At 42.1% G+C, this 17756-nt stretch overlaps 1 protein-coding gene across 1 annotated transcript in view; it reads left to right on the top strand.

Annotated features, from left to right (window-relative positions):
* Window positions 1-17756, top strand: part of Nt5e (5'-nucleotidase ecto) — a 51368-nt gene that overhangs the window by 21192 nt on the left and 12420 nt on the right. The window contains exons 2-3 of the mRNA XM_006983707.4: window positions 2220-2442; window positions 4707-4895. Of these exons, the coding sequence (XP_006983769.1) occupies window positions 2220-2442; window positions 4707-4895 (412 nt within the window). The remainder of the gene's footprint in view (window positions 1-2219; window positions 2443-4706; window positions 4896-17756) is intronic.

Here is a 17756-nt window from a genome sequence, read left to right as displayed (position 1 = left end):
TTTATAAGTGGATTGTGGGACTGCCGGGCTTGGGGAACCTGAAGAGAAGCCCTCCAGCAACAGGTGGCTACCTCTGCTCAGGGGAGAAGCAGCAGAGAGCTGATCAGAAGACAGGGTTTCTGGTTGGGGGAGGGGGTGAAGAGATTTCTAGGTGGAGATTTCTGTAGCAGGCTTTCTTTTTGGGCCACCAACCAGCTCCCAAATCATGACACAGAGACCCATTATTAGTTATGAATGCTCGGCCTTAGCTTAGCTCTTATTTTAATCTGTTTGTTTTGATCTACATTTTTGTCTTGGGTTTTTTTTTTTTTTACCTTCGTTCCTTCCTTCTTTCCTTCCTTCCTTCCTCCCTCCTCCCCCCCCCCTCTTTCTTTCTTTCTCTCTGTATGTCCTACTTTCCTGGCTGGCTGGCAGCTGCCTGGCTTCTGGCCCCGGGCATGTCCCTCTCTTTCTCCCTCATTCTCTTCTCCACCCCCACAAGCCTAGCTTTCTCCTCCTACTTAATCTCTCTGCCTGCCAATCATGTCTCTCCCTCTCAGGTGCTGTAGAACGGCAAGGTGAAACAAATGCAACACATCTTTTCATAATTAAACAAATGAAGCGTAAACAAAAGTAACACACCTTTACATTGTTAACAAAGGCAGCATAAACAAACGTAACACACATTTGCCTAGTTAAACAAATATTCCACAACAGATTTCCAGGGTGGCGATTGGTGGGTTTTCAAATCCTGAGCTTGGTCTTTTTACTCTGTAGGGTGAAGCTTAACTACCTGCATCTGGAGGGGCTGGGTCCAACCCTTATGGACATTCGAGTATTCTGTGTATGGAGCCTGGTGGTTGGAGGTTCTCAGGGGTGGGGCCTGACCACTCATGCACCTCAAGGTGCTTAAAACAAGGCTGTCAGTGGCAGTTGCCTGTGGCTGTCTGAGAGGTTCCTTTCAGAGACCTTTCCTCAGATAAAGACAGAAAAGAATTTGAGGACAACCCAGTGTGAAGCAGGGCTGTAGCATATGAGGTAGAAAGTTCCACGTAGATGTAAGCATGGGTGTTAATAGAAAGAGAGGTGCTTAGGAGGAGGGTATACACCCTTGGGTGTGGGCTGCTCAAGAGAGAGATGTCCTTGTCATTACAGCAGCCACACATACTGTTTTTGGTGGCTTCTGAAATTGCAGCTCAAAAGAGAGCTAAAGAAGCTTTTCTTTTTGGGTGAATGAGATCATAGGGTGGTTCTTATATGTATTGGCTAGGATTAGTGCTGACAAGGTAAAACACTAGGTCACAAGGGCTATAGGGAACCTTAAGCTGTTCTTACTATAAACAAAGTTTTAGTCTTATTTGGGAGATTGCCAGAAAATACTTAAGAAGGGGTAAGAGCAAGCCTTAAGCTCGGTTCGTTGATATTTTAACACTGCCATTTGAAAACAAATTTTTCTCTATACAAAAAGAATATTGTTCCTCTGTCAGCAACCTTCATGGCCAATGTTAATTGTGCTGAAATACTTGGTTCTCAGCTGGCAGGAGGCTCCACCGGGCTCCAGAGGAAGAGCTTTCTTTGTCTTTCCACTTACCTTTAATATTTCCTCACTTTCTAACGTGCTCAGAGTGCAGGGGGACCTGGGGTTCACTACGGCAGGAAGCCAACACCCACTGTAACGGCGACTTCTCCCTGTCAGTCCTGATTCCCCAAAAGAATTGGAGAAGTCCTTAAGAAGAGAAACTGTGAGAACTTGTGTAATAACGCCAGGGAAGCGATGATGAAAGAGGCTTTGGGGGTTTCAGCATTTTACTCAGACGGTGCTACATTGAAGGATTAGGTCTGACATGTGGACTAGTTGCAGAAAACATCAGGAACAAGCCGAGTAAGGCCCTGGTAAAGGTGGTCTGGGAAGCGGTCTGACCAGAGGATGGTGGGACAGTGATGTCCAGCTTAATGTTGGCTGAGGGTGTTGCAGATGTACACATTCACAGCAGTTTCACTAGATGGGGAGCCCTGGGCAGCAATGCTGTACCCACCTGTGATCTGAGGGTGTCCCTGGGCCTAGCCCAAGGCCCCCAAGTCATGTTTCTGAGGGTAAGGGGAACGTCAGGACATGGCGTCAAGTCTCTCAGAGCCCAACCCATTTCAGGAGCCACTGGGCTAACATGATATGTTTAAGAATATATTTTTATTAGAAAATGCAGGGTACTTAATCCTTTTTTCTTTTCCATTTCATTTAGGCACTGGGAAACCACGAATTTGATAACGGTGTGGAAGGACTGATTGATCCTCTCCTCAGAAAGGTCAAGTTTCCAATCCTGAGTGCAAATATTAAGGCACAGGGGTCGCTAGCACCTCAGATATCCGGACTGTATTTGCCATATAAAGTTCTTTCTGTCGGTGGTGAGGTTGTTGGGATTGTTGGATATACGTCAAAAGAAACCCCCTTCCTCTCAAATCCAGGTATCTTCTGCTTTCACGGCATTCGTGACTTGGAAATAGATCTGGTAAAGCAGAGTTTGGCCATGTTTTTATGGGCTGTGGTATAAAGAGAATGGTGCTTAGCAAACCAAGGTGGCAGATTCTGTGTTGTTCCAAGTTAGCTCTGAAGGGTGTCACCGTCTCTGCTCAGTGAACTTCTTTGTTGACTGTGTTGACTAAACAGTGGCTTTGCTTAATTCCGTGTGTTCAAAATTTCAATGAAGCCTGGAACAAGCAGATCCCATAGACTTCTGGCCCCCAGTAAAACACAGCTTTCCCAGGTCTAGTGGTCGGAGCATGCACGTTGATACCTAGCACATTTAATTTATTTTAGCTAGGTGATGAAATTTGTGTGTGTGTATATGTGTGTGTGAGAGAGAGAGGGAGACAGAGAAAGAGACAGAGACAGAGACACAGAGGGAGAGAGACAGAGGGAGAGGGAGCGAGAGAGCCAACATAAGCCCTTTCTCTTGTAAGTTGATTTGGTCAGGGTATTTTATCACAGCCACAGGGGGAAAAAAAACTCTGACAGAGACTCAGTGCTGAGGGCTGTTCAGGGAAGCCCCAAGCCTCTTGGGGTTGTGGACAAGAATCAGATCGGCCTTGACTTTCCCACAGTAGACAATGATGGCAGAGCATTGCCTCTCCTGATGTTTTCAGTGATGCCTTGAGCTACTTCATCCCTGCCAGGCCAGTGATTTAGAAATCGCTGTGATTTATCTTCCATACTTTATGTGTGTGGAGTTGGCATGTAGTCAGGACTCAAGAGTTGCATCAGGGAAGTGGATTCCTGAGCATGGCAATGGACAAGGGATGCATCTTTAGTGGTCTGCTGATGTTTGGAAAAACTCTTGACTTTCATACTGGGCTTTGCAGATTTACATTTTGAATGTTCTTTATGAGATTTTTGCATTTGGGACTTCTTCATTTTAGTGCTGGTTCTTAGAAGTTAACATGAGGGCATCTAGATTAACTGCTGGATGTGACTTCAGGACAGCATGTTTGTGGTCCCTTCATGACCACTAAAGCTGTAAGACCTAAGGACTTGCTAAGTTTTGGCTACAGACTGGAAGGCCCTGTTCATGTCTCAGCATAGAAATACCCAGGCTGTGCTAGCCAGAGCCTTGGCACTCATTAGTAGCACTGAGTGGCAGAGTGGGCTCCATGAGGTATGTACCCCAGCCCAGGACCAGCAATATTTAGATGAAGCTTTACAGCACTCAGTTCTACCCTGCCTGCAAGTGAGTAGTTATCTACCATGCTTAAGTTAGTTTTCAAAGGCCAGCAAGATGGCTCTGTGAGTAAGGACACTTGCCACCACACCTGATGTTCAGTCCTGGGAACCTACAAGGCAAAAGGAGAGAACTGACTCCTACAGGTTGTTCACTGATGTCCACAGCATGCCATGGCAGATACATCTCCAAATAAATAAATGTAAAAAGCACTTTTTGAAATTGGCATTCAAAGCCTACTTGTTGACATTTTAGGTTTGAAGACAGAATATTCCAAGTTTATAAATGAAGCAATGGAATTAAAAGTAGTTGTGGACACCATACTTTTGTGCTCAGACACTTTTTGGCATGGTTATTGTGATGGTCTAGATTTAAAAAGAGATAGGGCGGTGGTGGCGCACACCTTTAATCCCAGGACTAGGGAAGCAGAGGCAGGCAGATCTCTGTGATTTCGAGGCCAGCCTGGTCTACAGAGTGAGTTCCAGGAAAGGTGCAAAGCAACACAGAGAAACCTTGTCTTGAAAAACCAGAGAGAGAGAGAGAGAGAGAGAAGCAAACCATATCTGAAGTATCCTCATAGTGTGAGATTGAGTTTATGCAAATATATCATACATGGCCCAATGACAGCGATCAATAGATAGATAAAGGTGTTCCCCACTTAACCTGATGTCTTGAGTTCATTCCCTAGGAACCACATAGTGAGCAAAGAGAATCAACTCTTGAAAATTGTCCTCTGACCTCCATGCATACACTGTGACATATATGTGTACACAAAAATAAATGTGTATATATATCATCTACAACTTTAACCCAGTGCAATATTAGGTGAATGCAGTCAATGACATTGATTTAAACTTTTCCTTGTTTGCCAGGGCTTTTGTACTAGATGTATTCATACATTTTGCTCTCCGTAATTGGAGAGCTTTAATAAGAAATTAATATGCTTAGTGTGTTGGTGTATAAACAGTACAGTGAAAATATTCTAATATCCATTTTACTCATTTTCTTCTTTAGGGACAAATTTAGTCTTTGAAGATGAAGTCACCGCATTGCAACCTGAAGTAGATAAACTAAAAACTCTAAATGTGAACAAAATCATTGCCCTTGGACACTCTGGTTTTGAAATGGATAAACTCATTGCTCAGAAAGTGAAAGGCGTGGACATTGTGGTGGGAGGACACTCCAACACCTTTCTTTACACAGGTAATGGTTTCCATTGCATTCGGCAAGCTAGGACGTTCAGGAGAGCTATTTTCTTTCTCTTTACCTTTGTAACTATTACTATTACTATTTAGTGTATAATATACATTGCATATAAGCTGTAATATGCCACATAAATGTAATTTGTATTGAATGAGGACAGGTAATCTTAGTGCGAGACATTTCAAGAATTCATTCATATCATGATTACAAGTCAGTGCTACAAGCATATAGCACACATAATAAAATGAAAAGAATACTGATATTGAGCCAAAGGTCAGTTATGATAGACTTTTTTAAAGATTTTTTTTATGTTTTCAGTAATTCTTGGACCTGAACCCAGAGCTTTCTATATTTTAAGCTTCTATATCCCCAGCCTTTGATTTTCAAAGACAGGGTGTCACTACCTAGCCCAGATTAGCTCCAACCTTGTGACTCTCCTGCTTCTGCTTCTTGGGAGAGAGGTAGGATCATAAGCACGCACTGCTGTATCTGGTTTGGAAGTTATTATTATTATTATTATTATTATTATTATTATTATCATCATCATCATCATCATTATTACTATTGTATTAGTATTTTTAAATGCTGAATGTTGTATGTGGAATCAGAAAATGAGATAGAGTACAAATTATAGAAAGAAAAGAAGCATGATATTGGGTGGAAAGTCCTCATTCCTAACTCCCTTGGATGACCTTGAGCAGGCAGGTCACCTGACCCCCTCTGGATGTGTCGGCTTCCTAATGAGGAGTCTATCACAGTTTTGGAGATGAAAGACTCAGAGCAGTTGACCTACTAGTTTGGTCTCGGGTGAACATCCTCTTGGCTACATCATGACTTGGCAGAGAATCAGGAAGGGAAGCGGACATGAGCAGAGGGGTCAAGTGTGTATGGTGGCCTCCCTTTACCACCACTCCCCATCACAGGACTGACACTGGGCTCAGGAGAACTGCATTAATCTCTTCCGAGGGCAATGGCCCCAGTGACCTCATCACCTCACATTAGACACTTCTCAAAGCTTCCACTGTCCCTCAGTGTCACCATTGAGGACTAAGCTTCCCCCACATGAACACAAAGGGGACAAGCCACAGCCAAGCCACAACAGACTCAGGTAGGTCCTCATACTTATTTGCTCTTATTTCAATCCTGTGCCAGCCTTGTGGATAAGACCCTTTCAAAACCTGGGGGTTTTTGTAGCTTTTCTCCAAGGCAGTATCAGAAGTGTATAACTCACAGCAGGAGCAAGTTGGCTCTCCTGTCTCTCTTGGTCCTTTGCAGGTTTGGCTGGGAGCCATAGTAAGCATGGCATTTTACAGGAGGATCTAGTAGGTATGTGTACAGATTTGTGTGCGCGCACTCATACAGATACGTACAAAGGACACTGAAGTTTCCCCAAGCAGCCGGAATATCCTGCCTTTCTCGCTGTTCTACTGTTTGTTTGTTGTTTTGTTTCATTTTATCTTGACACAGGGTCCCACGTCAGCCCTGCTGGCCTTAAACTCACTACGTAACTGAAGCTAACCTTCAACTCCTGATGTTCCCACCTCTAGCTCCCTAAGTACTAAAATGATAGGGTGTAGGCATGTCCCACCATACCTGGCTCTTGTCTTCTCTTGATCTCTCACCCCTCTCCCTCCCTCTCCCTCCCCCTCCCTCTCCCCTTCCCTCTCTTCCTCTCCCTCTCTTCCCCCATTATGTTGTTTTGTTTTGCTTTTATTGAGTCTCACTCATGAGTCACACTATGTAGTGCTGGCTGATATGGAACACGTTGTGTTGACTAGGCTAGCCTTGACTTGAAGACTTCCCTTCCAATAGTATGACACCAAGCACTGATGTCACAGGCATGCCATGCCACCTTAATGTGCCCTGATACCATCTTGATCTATGCTACCTTATGGTTTCTGTGTGGCTATTGATTGGGGTGCCCTGCTAACTCAAAAAGCTGGGTGGAGGGTACCTATTATTGTTTTGTTCTCATAACTCTATTGCCCTAGACATTAAAGTCCTATAACATAGGCTAAGATATCTAAGGATAAGCTGTAGCTTGCTTATCCGTAACTCCTGCATAGATTGTTCCAGTCTCTTAGACACTGACTTGAGTCTCGGTTGTTTACTCCACATTTTGTCATAGATTACCAAGATTAAACCTGTTTTCATGAAAATGTATTTTGGCTCTCTTTTGAGGATAAACAGCAACTAAAGGACATAATAGGAGATGAGGCCTATTTACATATTTAAACAAATTTTTTGGCAACCTTAAAAAAACAGATTTTCAGGCTGACAAAATGACTCAGCAGATAAAGGTACTTGCTGTACAAGCCTGGAGACCTGAGTTTGATCCCCAGAACCCACATAATGGAAGGAAAGAAACTGACTCCCAAAAGTTGTCCTCTGACCTCATACGGCCATGACATTCTCTCTCTCTCTCTCTCTCTCTCTCTCTCTCTCTCTCTCACACACACACACACACACACACACACAAGCACACACACAAGCTTAAGTGATTTTCTGCCAAACCATTTTATGAAGTTACCATGAAGCTAAAATAATAGCTAAATAATATAATATAATATAATATATAATATAATATAATATAATATAATATAATATAATATAATATAATATAATATAATATAATATAATTAATATATAATAAATAAAATAATAGCTAAAATAATGTTACTTACTAAATATATTTTAAAAAATACAGCCCATGAAAATTTAGATCCTTTTGTGTTTTGAGACCAGAACTCACTGTAGCCCAGACTGGTCTGAAACTTACTCTGTAGCCCAGGCTAGACTCAAACTCATGGAAGTTCTTCTATGTTAGCCTCCCAAGTGCTGGGATTACAGGTATGAGCCACCATTCCCAGCTCAAAATTTAAAGTGTGAGAAACTTCTCAGCATACAACATGCACACGATCCAAAGGAAAACGTCCCCAGAGCACCTGAATAGCACCCTGATGTTTTCTATTCTTTCATTTAATCTTTTTTGCTTGTTATTGTCCACTAAGTTAGTTCCCACCCCACCCCCATGTAGCCCAAATTAAAAAAAAAAAAAAAAAAAACCACCTACCAGTTAAATGAAGCATGACTAACATTGCGGAAGTTACCCCCGCCCCCAATGGAGAAACTCAGTCCAGGTTCTTTCCACTAACCCTGGCATGGCCTGATGTCACAGTGAAGAGGAGGGGGCTTCCCAGCCAGTCCTGCAAAGTGTTAGAGCTAAGGGAATGAAGCCCAAGAGGCAGATGCTGTCTCTGAAGGCGTTACATCCTGAAGTCACAAAGTGGTCCATGAAAAAGTAGGAAAATGAGTTCAAGTTGGCATCTGCAGCGGGCATGCCAAGGACTGTCCTGTCTTTGTGGGCTTTTGTTGTTGTTGTTTTGTTTGTTTTGAGACAGGGTTTTTCTGTATAGCCTTGGCTATCCTGGAACTCATTCTGTAGATCAGGCTGGCCTAAAACTCACAGAGATCCACCTGCCTCTGTCACTGAGTGCTGGTGTGTGCCGCCACCACCCAGTGTCTTTATGATTCTTGAAGAGACTTCTAAGGAGCTGCTTCCTGTCTGCCTCCCAGTAGTTGAACTGGACATTTGGTTCTTTAAGTCTTGGTCTTGGACAAGTGCAGACATCAGTTTCTGTCTGCAGTTCAGCAAAGGGCTCAGCACTGGGAATGTGTGACCCCCCTCCTTTCTGATATACTATCCCTACAAAGGCAACCATGCAGAGGCTATTTACCGTTCAAGATTTGTGGGGCGTTTACCCACCACCCCCACAGCTTCCCAGAGTTTTCTTGAGTGCGAGCAGCAGGAAATATTAGATAGAAGGATTTATAGCGGAGAATCTTGCGGAGATAAACAGATAGAAAATAAAGGATAGCCTCGAGAGGGCCTGGAACCTATTCCAACGGGCCCGGACTGTCTCTGGTCCAGGGTTTTTATAGAGACGCCAAGGGGTGGAGCAAAAGACCTCCTCCCCCAGCACAGCCAAGTGCAGACCATCTCAGACACCTGCACTCAGGCCCGTGGTCCTGATCATCCTCTATTTGGACCTGCTGGGTAAAGCCACGAGGAACCCCAGAACGGGCTCCCACAGGTCCCCCCTTCTTAATATATAAAAAAATAACTATTAATGGCTTACAGCAATCTCCATAGCTGTTACACCTCCCAGTATGGGAGTAGAGGATGATATAGATGGCATTTCTCTTTTGAATTAGGTCCAAGGTGACCACAGCAGTCTTAGCTGCCTCAAGCCCTTTCTAAACCAAAACTCTTAAGGCGACTACAAACTTAAAGAATCCCTTAGCTTCATCATTACCATTAACAGGTTAACAAATATTGCTATACATAGTCACAATTCTCTCAATCTTACAACTCAAAGCAAACTCTTAACAGAACCATTAGAATTAGCATATATGGTGCTATATATAGTTAACAATTTTCTCCGTCTTACAACTTTAACTCAGTCATTTGAATTTTCTTGTTAACAGAACATAGGAAAAACTTCCATGTATTCACATCAAACTTAAACATTTCCTCAATTCCACAAAGCCAGGGTGCATTAATATCAATAGGTTTCTGCGAACATAATTCAATCTCATAGCTCCTCCTTTTCTTTATAATTTTTAAGCAAAATCTCAACCCAAACTTTTCTGTTTAAACAGTTCCATTTGTAACACAAAACCAGTTTCATAAGTAATTCCATTTTTACATAAACAGTTCCACAAAACAATTCATAAATCTCCAATTAATAAAGCATATATGCATACACAAAATTGCATCTTGATTCTAAGTAGAAATACATTTCTTCATTTAAACAGTTCCATTTTTAACCCAATTCCAGAAAACTGTTCCTAGGTCATTACTATAAGTAAGCTCAAAATTGTCCCATTGCAATGAAATCTCTATTGTTCATTTCATTTAAGTACCAAAATTCAAATGATAAATATTGGTACTAGCCTTCCAAATTTGAAGAAATCCATAACCAAAATGTTTTTGTAATTTTATCTCATTTTAAGTTCAAAAAGTTCAAACAAGAATTTTGGTATCAGGCTTTTACTTCCAAATATGAAGAGACGTTTTTTCAACCAAAACTTTTTGCAGTTAATTTTTGTTCAAACAAGCGTCTCTGCAACTTTTGTTCTCACAGACAGAACTTTTTAGTTATAGTAATATTTTAAACCGCACCGTTTTTGCTGTTAGCTCAGGTTTTTCTGTAAGCGTTGATATTCCACGGATCTCAGCTGCGGATGCCTTGTGCTGGTTCTGGCGTCTGCCATTCTTAGCTTCTTCTGGAGCTTTTGAAACCATTCAGACTGCCTACTTTGCAGTCTATTAGGACACTATCTCCTATGTCTCAGGTGTTTTCACCATATACATTAATAGACTCACACTTAACATTTACACTTTTTCACAAACTCACATATAACATTTTTGCCTTGCAAAGCATTTAGACTCATATTCAACATTTACACGTCTTTACAAACTCATATACAACATATTAACATCTACTTATTTATACTTTAAGGAAACTATAGAACTACTTTAGCAAATATATTTCTTATTAATTCTTATATACTTATATCCATTCTATCTTATTTCTTATTTAAACTTACATTTACAACTAGCATCTTACAAGCTTATTACTACATGTCTTAAGACTACCTTAGATACTTCTTACAAGCTTATATTCTTAAAGGAACTCTATAGATCTATTTTACACACTTATATAGGCTACCATTAGCATATATCTAACTTAGCAAACACCTAAAGATTTCTTAACACAGATCTAACAAGACAGAATTTTTATAAACTCACATATCTTATATTTGTCTTTCTACTTCTTACTCTTAATTATTATCACCATCTATCAGAAAGATTCTCTTAACTAGACAGGAAGTACGTACATCATTTCTAAAGTTTACAGTTTATAGTTAGCTTTGTTATAAAGCACTGGGATTTAGTGAGTGTTGTCATTATAGAGTTGTGATACTTGTTGCTAGGGGATTGTAACATTCTCAGGACAAAGCCACATCCCAAAGTTGCGAGTTCTCTCAGCAGTTCCGGACAGGCAGAGATGCACTGTCAGCGGTAAACGGTTTTTTAACTAGAGGCTGTCCCTTCACCCAAATTCATAATAGCTCCCCTAAATGCCTCAATTCAGACAAACGTTTCTATTACAGCAGTACTTTTGGTATGCTCTTCTGAAAACTTCACTTCACGCTGAGGGTGAAATTATCTTATTTAGTTGCTGTAAAGCTCTTCGCCAATACTGCACAGCTATTAGGTGATATATAAAGTATTTTTCCAAAGAAGCTAGTAAAACCAAAAGCGGCACAACTCTGAACTCTATTTCCTCACTGTTTGCATTCACCAGTGACAAAACCTCAGGAATACTAATCGAGCCACTTTCATTCTGGTTCCTTTATAGGAAATGTCATTGGAGCTGACTTTTCTTAGTTCCACACTCCTTACCAAACGCTCCGGTAACCACCGAGCTTCATTCTCCTCTTGTGAAAAAAACAAACATGTCCTCGACCCCCTATTAACGCAGGATCGGGACCCTTCCATAATCCCGGGCAGGGATCTTTCCATTTCACTTGAGTTTCAGGATTTAGTATTTTCACTTCATTAGCTTTAACTCCTGATGTTATTAGCAGCAGTGATATTTAGCATTAATTTCTTATAAGGAACTTTCAGGTAAAGCAACTCTTTTGTAAGACAGCTAGATTTTCTGAAGTTTGTTTCCCATCTAGAAAGCAGTCATTTCTTTTTGAATGCCTGTTTCCTTGTCTCCTTATTAGATTTGCAAAGGAATTACTCATGGCAGGCAGTTTGTCCAAAAGACAAAGAACTTTTTTAATTTCAACATAAGTTTCTTCATATCTAAGACAACGTTCAGTGTATAAACTGCTTTCCCTTGCTTTAAGGATTTTAAGGTGACTTGTTTGCTCTTAAAGGTAGCTTTTTGTCATCCAACTGCCGTAAAAACTTTGCACAGCTATTAGGGTAAATAAGGCATTTTACCAACAGAGCCCCAAACCGCGAAGCGCCTAGTTCCGTGTCCTTTCAATTTTTCATTGGAACTGACATTTAAACTCTTAGATGATTATCCTCCTTATTCTTTTAAAAGCTGTATTTTAAGTTTAGAGCTGACAAAAGTGTTTCAGGGCAATGTCGCCATCTTTAGCGGAAAAACTACCTTTCCCAGAATGCATTTCCCTTATATCAGTCCATAATAATATCAGTTCCATATCAGTCCCTTATATCATTTCCCATATCAGTCATTTCCCATAGTTCTTTTTGGGTTTGAGAGTCAACTGGTTCTCTTTTACCAGACTTGCTTACAAATTCTTGCCCAGGAGGTTTGAACAAAGTTTTTTGCTTTTGCAACCGGAGATTTGAACAAGCATTTTACATTTTCAGCTATGGCACATTGGGAGGTTTCTATTCTCCTCAGCTGGCTTTAACAGGTGTCTCTCCTTCATTTGACACTGGCCCCTGGATCAGAACCACACCTGCCTCGTTAGCCGGCATTGAGGCTGCCATTTCTGATAGCAACTTTCCTTGGGGCTTGTGTTTGTTTTAGCCAGTCAGTGAAAAACAAGATCATTTACAACAGCTTTTTCATAGCTCCTTCAGAGATTTTCTCCCGCTGATCTATCTCATTTTGCTTGTTCCTTCCTTCCCCAGATGCAGAGCTTCAGCTATCTGTCTGCGGCTCTGTACCTCTGCTAGCTGCCTTTGGAGGTAGGGGCTTTTTTTCTCCCCCCGAATCTGCCTCAAATTCTAGCAGCTTTTTCAGGTCACATATTTTCTGGGGAGGATTATGTCCCTTCTCTGTTTCTTCAGAGTCTTTCTCCCAGACAGTTCCCAGTTTGGTCTCAGTTTATCCCCTCTACCCCAGAAACAGTTTCCGACACTACAGTGGCAGCTTTCCCTGCTACTGAAGGTAGGGGCTTTAGTCCGTTTGTTTTCGGGGTCTGCGTGGTTTGCGTACAGACTAATAATCTAACAAGGGAGGTTTTTGCCATCTCTAAACTCCCATTAGGACAGGTGTTGTGCCTCATCAGGGCTTCACCTGGCCTAGTCCCCCAGTGGGTTGCATTTGCTTGTCTGGGTGCTCAAGGACAGAGCTTATGCCAGAGGCAATCACCCCTCAGGGCTACACTCCCTCATCTCATAGGGAGTCAGTTGAAACAAAGCTTTCTCAAAGAGGTGCTTTCTCTGACAGAAAAGAGAGCTTTACTCCTGGATAGTTCTGTTCTGCCCTGGCTGGGCTCTTTCCCCTGACAGCATTCTGACTGGGCAGCACGACTGCTTCAGACACAGTTCAGCTTTACTGTTTTCCCAAAAAGGTCCTTACTCTGATAGGAAAGCTTTTCTCAGATTTCTTTTTGCAGTTGTGGACCTATAAACCTGGGACTTGTAGGAAAGTGGATAACTGTGCCGTTCCCACTGGCTTTAGTTTTGTTTGTTCATTAGCAATCTTCCCCTGGGTCCTGCACCTTCCTGCCTCAGCTCTGTGGCTCCAGGAAGTTTACAACTGCAGGAACCCTAGTATCCCCGAAATGCACTCCAACTCAGAGACGCTGGCCAGTCGCCTCTGGGTTTTTGGTCAGAAGCGAGGATACAATGTTCAAGTTTGCATTGCTTCAGGGGATTCTTTGCATTGGACAATTAGGAGCACCTTTTCATTCTGAAATGCTCACTCAAAACCTTTGCTGCCTCAGCTCAGCTGTAACAGAAAAGCTTGGTTTTTCTGCTTTTCTCGGGCAAAGTTTTCTGCCCTTTTGGGCTCTCTGGAGCTCTTCACCCTTACTCTCCCCAAGCATTTTCCTCAGGGTACTCTGACCCACTGTCTTACTAGGTTGAAGAGATAGAGCTTAGAAGGGGTTTTTAGAAACTTGTTCCTGCCTCCTGCATTGCAGGGAGGATTGTTAAAGCTTGAAAGAACTTAGAGAGGTTTTGCTGTCTTAAGTTTGTTGTTTTCCCTTAGAGCTAATCACAGGTGGTCCCCATACTAATATCTTCAGGTGATTCTACTCTCCTCTTTCTGAGAGAGGTTAGAGGCTTTAGTTTTTAAGTTTCTTAAGAGAGAAAGATTAAGGCTTTTTAGAGCGATTTTGCCCCCCAATTTTTCCAAGAAAAGTTTTATAAAGATTTTTTTTCCTCCAGGAGAAAGACCAACTTCTCCCAAAACTTCCCAACTTTAAACTTTGACTTCTTACACCCCCATTTTTGCCTCAGGGAGAAATTACTTTCTCCTGCCGCTTGGATTTGGCATTTCAGCTGTCCCCAGGTCAAAAGCTTCCATAGGAAACTTTTTCTTCCCCATAAGCTCAAAGAGGAGCTTTTTTACTTCCCGTAAAGCCCAAAGAAAGATTTTTTCCCCAGTTTGCTTTCAAAGCCCCCAAAGTTAGAAAATTGAGTTTTTCTGTCTAGTTGCCTTACTTATTTTTTCCTACACAATCTTATACTTCTAAGTTTTTCCTAACTATATTACTACCCTATATCTTATACTTATCACAGAAATTGAGAAAGGGATAGAAGATAGAAAATTTTGACAGAAGAGAATTTCGCTGCAGCATCGGACATCCTTCCAGTCCGCTTTCCTTTTCTCTCGAGGATAAAACGCCTGCCTTCCCAAAAAATATACATAAAAATATATATATATTCCATAACACCGGCATGCCTTTCCACTGGCAGGGCTAACTCAGCACTTTCACCAAAAACTCTGTAATAAAACTATTATTTTCCTTTATCTTTAGTCCCTATTACTTTGTCTTAAGTCCCTGTTCATTTGTCTTTAGTCCCCCCTTTTTTTGTCCCTTTTTTCTTTAGTCCCTTTTTTTTAGTCCCTTTTTAGTCCCTGTTCATGGCGCCATTCTGTGGGGCGTTTACCCACCACCCCCACAGCTTCCCAGAGTTTTCTTGAGTGCGAGCAGCAGGAAATATTAGATAGAAGGATTTATAGCGGAGAATCTTGCGGAGATAAACAGATAGAAAATAAAGGATAGCCTCGAGAGGGCCTGGAACCTATTCCAACGGGCCCGGACTGTCTCTGGTCCAGGGTTTTTATAGAGACGCCAAGGGGTGGAGCAAAAGACCTCCTCCCCCAGCACAGCCAAGTGCAGACCATCTCAGACACCTGCACTCAGGCCCGTGGTCCTGATCATCCTCTATTTGGACCTGCTGGGTAAAGCCACGAGGAACCCCAGAACGGGCTCCCACAAAGATTTTAGGAAGTTTTTCTTTCTTTCTTTCTTTCTTTCTTTCTTTCTTTCTTTCTTTCTTTCTTTCTTTCTTTCTTTCTTTTTCTTTTTCTTTTTTTTTTGTAGAACTTTCAACATCTGCAAGCTACTATGGTAAACCGTGGGGCTCATACAACCTGCCCCTTCTTATCACTGTACCAATGGCTTCCCAGCACCCTCCCATATCACCGAGTGGTTAGCACCCAATTTCCTATCTCCTTCTCCACACCAGCCTTCATCCTGTGAGGAAGAACGTCTGTGTGAACAATAGATTCAGTACCCCCGGCCCACAGCATCTTGTTCCTATCCCCTGAATGATTGTCACCTCCACTCCATCTCAACGTCTTCACTTCTCAGACAGGCTGAGACTTGGTCATTTGCAGACAGCTTCAGAATTCCACTCTTGGACCCTCATGTCCCAGGCTCCTCGTTCTGTGTGTGTGGGGGGGGGGGGTATTTTTCTTTTCTTTTTTTAGAGACAGGGTTTCTCTGTGTAACTTTGGTGCCTGTCCTGGAACTTTAAAGATAGGGTTACATGCTTGGCTTAGAACTTGCTAAATAGCCAAGGATGACCTTGAACTTGTAGTCCTCATGCTTCCACCTCCTGAATGCTGGGGTTTCAGGCATGGACCACTATTATCCAATTTTATGCAGTGCTTGGAATCAAGCCCAGGGCTTTGTGCATGTTCAGTAGATACTGCGCCAACTGTGTCACATCCCATCCTGGCAGCCACCGCTCACCTCTCCAGTACGTACCTTCAGAGCAAAGCTTCTGAAATTTTCTCCACTCATCAACCCCTTTTGCCAAAGGTGTTTTTATTTTTTAAAATGTTTTATTATGTGACATGTGCACTTGTGGGTATGAGCATGCATATGCCAGAGCATATGTGTGTGAGGTCAGAGAACAACCATGGGTTCCTGGGATAGAACTCAGGCTTGGAGTCCAAGCATTTTTACCCACTGAACATCTCACCACTGCAAGAAACTTATTTTAAAATAATTCTTTGGCATGCATATAATTTTACCATTTATTAAAGATGAAGCAAATTTAAATACTAATGAGATGGATCTGCTTATTTTATGTAGAGATTTAAATTTTGGCTAAATATTTGATACTTCAGCATCTTCAATGTTGTTTCAATGTTTCAGAGTTGATCAATATTTTGATTTTATAATCATCCATCCTGAAAATGCCACTTTGCATAAGTACATAGTACAGAATGGCGGAATTATGTTTAGAGCTATTTCAGAAACTGTTGGACATTCTGACCTAACCAAGCTTAACTTAATGTTTTCTATGAAACTCAAGCCAGCAATTCAAACACCAATTTTTTCTTGTAATCAAACATGCTCTGATGCAATAAACTCCAAAGATGGACTAGCTTGTTCCTTATGTACTTAGGAATGATGGCAGGGATATATATATTAAAAGTCTTTTTTTTTTCATAACAAAATCATGTTTTTATAAGAGCAAAAAATTTTGTATGTACAGTAGCAACAATGCAGTTCACAGCATAGAACAGACTCAAGTCTGAGCCTCGGGTACCATTCATTGGCACTGCCTGGTGTGATCTCATGTAGGGTGCAGGGTGTACATATGTGTTCAGAATCAAGGCTACAGTGAAGTCCAAGATGCAGGACAGGTAATCATTCCCAGATAGGGATCCATCCTATTTTTTATTTTAAATTAACTTTTGGTCATTGTGTGTTCAGAAACCTTTCACTGTTGCCAAGTTTTTCATGACCCTCCCTTCAGTCATGCAACCTCATAGGGGCTCATGACCCACACACAGTTTAAGAAGCCGGGTCTTAAGCCAGATGTGGTAGCAACAGCCCTGTAAGTCAAGCACTTGGGAGGTAGAGGCAGGAAGATTAAGAGTATGAGGTCATCTTCCCCTGCATAGAATGTTCTAGGCCAGCCTTGGCTACATAAGACCATGTTTCAAAAAAACAAAACCAAAACCAAAACAAAACAAAACAGGGCAAGGGTAGTGATGCACACTTTTAATCCCAGCACTTGGGAAGCAGAAGCAGGCAGATCTCTGTGAGTTTGAGGCTGGCCTGATCTACATAGTGAGTTCCAGACCAGCCAGGCAGGAATACACAGTGAGACACCCCTATCCCACCCTCTGCCTCCTCTCTCTCTCTCTCTCTCTCTCTCTCTCTCTCTCTCTCTCTCTCTCTCTCACACACACACACACACACACACACACACACACACACACACACACCCCAAAAAAGGAAGGAAGGAAGGAAGGGGGGGAGAGAGAGAGAGAGAGAGAGAGAGAGAGAGAGAGAGAGAGAGAGAGAGAGAAGGAAAGCTGGGCTTTAGATAATCTTGTCTTTCCAGAGCAGCCTTAACATTTGTCGCATGCACAGGACAGAGAAACAAGTCTCCAAGGAACTGTTTCCAGGCACTTGATAAGAACTGCTGACATCCAGGGTTTACTATGTGCACTGGAGAATTAGCCAAAGGGCAGCAGTCTGACCAGTGGCCTCAGCAGTGATCTCCCTGGGTGTTTTTTAGGTCAGCACAGGGACCTTCCTCATTCCAGTGATCACTCACTCCTGCCCTTTTAGATAGCCTCTGCCTGGCCCAGCTTCAGCACT

The sequence above is a fragment of the Peromyscus maniculatus genome, chromosome 7 (genome assembly GCF_049852395.1).
Source record: "Peromyscus maniculatus bairdii isolate BWxNUB_F1_BW_parent chromosome 7, HU_Pman_BW_mat_3.1, whole genome shotgun sequence".
NCBI lineage: Eukaryota > Metazoa > Chordata > Mammalia > Rodentia > Cricetidae > Peromyscus > Peromyscus maniculatus.
The sequence above is the reverse complement of the archived record's forward strand: the minus strand, read 5'-3'. Positions and strand labels throughout refer to the sequence as shown.